Here is a 6,000-nt window from a genome sequence, read left to right on the forward strand (position 1 = left end):
ATTGAATGTTATTAACCTTCTTACATTGGTGTTTTTTTTCTAGTAACTTCTGTATGGTTGGATTTTGCATAGATATTGGTTTTATAATGGAATATCTTATTCTCTCCAGATATGGTGATTAAAAGTTTTGCTGGTTTTAGTAGTCTGTTCTGACATCTGTAGTCTCTTAGAGTCTTCACTAAATCTGCACAGGCCATTCTGGCCTTTAGAGTCTCTGTTGAGAATTTGGATGTAATTCTGGTAAATCTGCCTTTATGTTACTTGGATTTTTCCATTGCTGCTTTTAATATTCTTTGTTGTGTATATTTAGTGTTTTGATTATTATATGGCAAGAGAATTTCTTTTTCTGATCCAATCCATTTGGTGTTCTATAAGCTTCATGTATATTCTTAGGCTTCTCTTTTTTTGGTCGGGGATGCTTTCTTCTGTGATTTTGTGGTAAATATTTTCTGGGCCTTGGAGCTGAGAGCCTTTTCCTTCTTCTATCCCTATTGTTTTTAGGTTTGGTATTTTCATAGTGTTCCGGAGTTCTTGGATGTTTTGTGTCAGTAACTTCTTACAATTAACCTCTTCTTTGGCTGATGTATTGCTTTCCTCAATCATTTCTTTTATGCCTGGGATTTTTTTCTTCCATCTCTTCTGTTCTGTTGGTGATGCGTATGTCTGTAGTTCCTGTTCAATTCCCTAAGTTTTTCATCTCCAGTATTTCCTCACTTGTGTTTTTTTTTATTTTCTATTTCCATTTTTAAGTATTTAACTGTGTTATTAATTTCCTTCACCTGTTTGATTGTATTTTCCTGTATTTCTTTAAGGGGCTTATTCATTTTCTTCACTTGTTTGTATTTTCCTGTATTTCCTTGAGGGCTTTATTCATTTCCTCTTTAATGGCTTTTATCATCTTCAAACGTTTGGATTTCATGTTGTCTTGTGCTTTGGCTGTGTTAGGATATCCTATATCTGGATAGCTGGGCTTTGGTGGTGCCATATTGCCCAGGATCTTGCTGACTGAGTTCTTAAGCTGTCCTTTAACCATCTGGTTGTCTGTGGTGTTGTCTTGATGTTCCTGATGCATGAATCCTCAGGGGGAAAGGCAAAGCCTTGGGCCTGATAATGGAGGTGAACAGCCCCCTGCTCACCCCTGGTGGCTGTGCCCCAGGAGGACCTGAATGTTCCTGGGGTCTCACAGGCCTCCTCATGAGAGGAAGCAGGGCAGTGGTTCTGTCAAAAAGCTCATGGACAGGATGTAGTTCACCTTTGCTGCCTGTGTCCCAGGTGAGTCAAGCAGGCAAAGAATTGTTAGGGAGGTCTCTGCATTAAATGTTCCTGGGGTCCCCCATAGGCTTCCTCTAGAAAGTGGACAATGAGGGTCTAGACAGCTTGTATCTCACCTCACCAGACGTGTCAGGGGCAGGGAGTTCACAGGGCATAAGGGGCATCAATGCTGAATGTTCCTAGAGCCATCCACAGGCCTTTTTGGGAAGCCATTAGATGGGGTCACGAGCTTGGTTTTCTATTTTATGATGTTTTTATAGTGTGTGTGTGTGTGCGTGTGTGCGCACGTGTGTTCATGCGTGTGTGGATGCATGCATTCATGTGTTTCTTATGCTTTTATTGTTTTGCTTCATTTTTAGTTTTTGTTTTCTATTTGCCTGTTTGGTTTCTTAAGACAGAAAAAGAATACTTGGTGTTGGATGGGTGGGAGTGGGGAGCATCTAGGAGGAAGTGAGAGAAGCAAAATGGTGACTTGTGTGAAAACATTACTTTCAATAAAACAGCTAGAAGATAGAAATTTAATGTACTCATATAAAATCTTGATATGAAATTAAGATGGTACCCAGAAGTCAATTCCCAATATACACATGAATTGAGGGACTATATCCTATCCCACAATGCATACATGTATGTTTAAATATACTTTTCCCATGATCATGATTATCATCATCGTCATCATCATTATCATAGTTATTTGATAGACAAAAATTGCTACTTTTCCTATTTTAATTCCCATTTTAATTTGAAAATCAGGTGGCTTGAATTTATTGCTTTAATCTTTTCTTATATTAATAGAATTTATCAATACCAGTCTCATTTGAATGTCTTCAAAGAAGACCAAATGTATGGGTGAAATATCATAATATAATATCTTTTTAATTGAAAATAGTTACAAGTAAAAAGAAAGAGGAATGTTTTGACAAGGAACACGTATACACACACACACACACACACACACACACACACACCTCACTCATACACAATTTCATTAGAAATATTCTCCTTGAGAAAAGATGCACTTAAACAAATTGTACTTGGTCATAGTGTTGATATTTAGTTGCTTTTGTCCCTTCAGATGTAAGCCCTTGAGGCTTAATTTCTTTGGGGACCTGTTTTTTAAACAATTGTAAGATCTTAGGATCAGGTCGCTTATTTTGTGAAGTAAGTGAGCTATTGCTCAGTTCAGGTTTTTTCTCCTTGTATCTAGGCCCATCAGGATAGGAAGCTCAAAGTTTTCATCGGCTTCCTGGAAAGTCATACATCTCAGAAGGGTCACTACTAGGAAGGCTGTTTAAATATCTTCCTGTAATCAAATGATCATTTTCTTGAATCAGCTAAAGATGATGCAGAAGATATATCTTTAAAGAAGTGAGTACATTGCATTTTGGACTATAGGATGTGCTTAAAATATGGAGGAGAAATAGCAGGTTCAGCTTAAGCTTTGAAAGCAGAAGTTCCCCTGTAGAGTTTGCATTTTGTTTACATTGTCTAAACCACTGTTTGGTGTCACATTTTATGAATTGGCTTGCCTTAATTTTTAGTAAGAATGTATATGTTATTGAACATTACTAAAAGTGTTCTTATGATTTTTTATCCTTCAGACACATCAACAAATCATACATTTATATGTTAATTACCATATACATATGTACAAATTTTCTTTTTTTCTTTTTTTATTAGTTTATTCTTGTTACATCTCAATGATTATCCCATCCCTTATATCCTCCCATTCTTCCCTCCCTCCCGTTTTCCCTTTATTCCTCTCCCTTATGACTGTTCCTGAGGGGGATTACCTCCCCCTGTATATGCTCATAGGGTATCAAGTCTCTTCTAGGTAACCTGCTGTCCTTCCTCTGATTGCCACCAGGTCTCCCCCTCCAGGGGACATGGTCATGGTAATTAACATGACTATCCTACAATATACATGTTTGAAAACACCACATTATACATTGAATATATACAAAATTTTTATTATCAATCTTAACTACAAAAGATACATTTGACATCTCTCATACATTAAATTGATTTTGAAATGTGTACCTAGGAATTTATATAAGATATTGGGAATATGTGAAGTCTTTTAGTTGTTTTAACTCTGTAGCACTTTCTTCAACAAACCATTTTCATTACAAGTTTTTGACAACATTTTTCAGATTTATTTATTGATGTCAGACACAAAACTCTAATGTCTTTTGGCAACATCATATTCTTAAGCTATAATTATGCCACCAGGAGATATTTCTACTATCCCATTTCTCACTCAATTTTCTCCATTTTATACTGATGTTTTTAACATTATATCTGCCAAGAACTACTTTCATGATCAATTACAACTTTATCTCTAAACACAGGAATTTAACTCTCATTTAAAATATCATTTTATAATCTGAAGGATTTAAATATATTTTATTTATATGGTTAAAAACTCTTTCATGGGAACAGCTACAAAATCCAAAGAGATTAAGGATAAAGTCCCTCCAAGGTTTTGCATGGCATTTGCACAACTACCCAGACATAAACATTAAGAATATTATTTCTCAGTTCAATAATATTTCCCACTATGTGTTACAGAATACCTAACTTATGTCCATTGAATTAAAAATCACCCGTAGCTGTTAGTGATTATAATTAAATAATACATTTCACATAGTAAGATGAAAACTGAACACTAGGTAGCATGTCAAATATGATTACATAATTGAGTGAGCTTTACATCATGTTAAACAACAATTGATGAGAGGGGCACAGAATCCAAAGAGCTTAAGGGTAAGTTACCAAATTTACAGAGGCTTTTTGCATGGCTTTCTAGATCTCCTGCTGGCTACATTATTTTTATAGTTCAGCGATGTTGTCAGTTTGTCCTTAATAAACCTATTGAGGACAATCTGCCATTGATTTCAAATATCTCTTGACTAAACTTGGTAATTCTTATTCTCTGGACAGATTTTAACAGGTCAATGGAAGAAGAGAATCAGACTGCAGTACTTGAGTTTCTCTTCCTGGGTCTTACAGATGACCTTCATCAGAAGATTGTCCTCTTCATCACATTTTTTTGTCATTTATCTTGTCACCCTTGGGGGTAACATGGGCATGATCACTCTCATATGGGTGGACTCTAGGCTGCACACACCTATGTACTTTTTCCTCAGCCACCTGTCCTTTGTAGATGCGTGCTCCTCTTCTTGTGTAGCTCCGAAGATGCTGTGTGACATTTTTGCAGAGAGCAAAGCCATCTCTTTCATGGGCTGTGCGGCACAGATGTGGTTCTTTGGTTTATTTGTGACAACTGATTGCTTCCTCCTGGCTGCTATGGCATATGATCGGTACACAGCCATCTGTAATCTCTTACTGTACACTGTCATCATGTCCAAGAAGGTCTGTGTGCAGTTTGTCCTAGGACCTTATGTCCTAGCTGCTATAGACATCACAACTCATACAACTTTGACTTTCTGCTTATCATTCTGTGGTCCAGATACCATAGATCATTTCTTCTGTGATGTTTCCCCACTGCTTTCATTAGCATGTGCTGACACATGGATTAACAAGGTAGTGCTTTGTGTCCTGGCTGGAGTGATAGGAGTTCCCAGTGGTTTGATAATCATGGTCTCCTATACGTGCATTCTGGTGGCTATATTAAAGATCAAGACTGCTGATGGAAGGAAGAAAGCCTTCTCCACATGCTCGTCTCACCTGGCAGCTGTCTCAATTCTTTATGGAACACTTTTCTTCATCTATGTTAGACCTAATGCAAGTTCCTCCATGGATATTAATAAAGTGATCTCCTTATTTTATACTGTGGTGATCCCCATGTTGAATCCCCTCATTTACAGCTTGAGGAACAAAGAGGTGAAAGAGGCATTCAGGAGAATACTGGAGAAGAAGAACTTCTTAATAGATGCATAATATAGAACTTTCTTTGTATCAGACCCAAGAGGTGGGTGCAAAATTTATGTTAAAGATGGCTGGAGTGGAAATCAGAGGCCACATGATAAGCCTGGTAATGCAGCTTGTATTCTGTTTGAAAAGTCAAGACATTCCTAAATATTTTATACTCTTTTTTTGTGATGTGATAGTTCTAGCAAAATATAGTTGTAGATTGATAAAAGATGTAAATATATACTAAAACATAACTTATCCGAATACTTATATAATCATGAATATTTTTCATTATATTTTTATTGATTATTTGGAAACCTGACATCATGAACCCTGATCACACTCACTTCCTAGTCCTATCAGATCCACCCCCTGGCATTTGTTACCTCCCCCTTCCCCAAAGGTGGAGAAGAAGAAGAAGAAGAAGAAGAAGAAGAAGAAGAAGAAGAAGAAGAAGAAGGAGAAGAGGAAGAAGGAGAAGAGGAAGAAGAAGAAGACCAAGTCCAATTTATTTCGTCCATATACTTACTGGAGTATTGTCAAACTGTGACCAACTCCTTAAAGAAAAGAATCCTTGCCTACCCATTCTCCTGCTAGAATCCATCCATTGTGGAGAGCTACACCTCAGCATCCTTATCACAGTTTTTGAGAGTTGTCTCCAATGGCTTCCTCTCTAAGCTGTTACTTTTTTGAGGGTGGAGTTGGGGTTGAGGATAGGGTTTGTTATATGTATATGTCCCTCTATATTAATTGTGAGTCTACAGTCAGCGATACCATGGCAAAAGCGGCTTCTTGCTTACATTGTGTGAGCTTAACAACATCCTAGTCCTATTTCACTGTGAATATCACTTT

The 6,000-nt window shown here is 37.0% G+C and overlaps 1 protein-coding gene across 1 annotated transcript; it reads left to right on the top strand.

Moving 5' to 3' along the window:
• Positions 1 to 4,229: 4,229 nt before the first annotated feature.
• LOC311607341 (olfactory receptor 5G29-like) lies at positions 4,230 to 5,175 on the top strand (the record flags this gene model as incomplete). The annotated part of the gene is given in 2 exon segments (XM_084798993.1): positions 4,230 to 4,319; positions 4,321 to 5,175. Coding segments are annotated over 2 exon segments (945 nt in total).
• Between the last annotated feature and the right edge of the window lie 825 nt (positions 5,176 to 6,000).

This window comes from Acomys minous (assembly GCF_964271855.1).
Source record: "Acomys minous genome assembly, chromosome: 10".
Taxonomy (NCBI): domain Eukaryota; kingdom Metazoa; phylum Chordata; class Mammalia; order Rodentia; family Muridae; genus Acomys; species Acomys minous.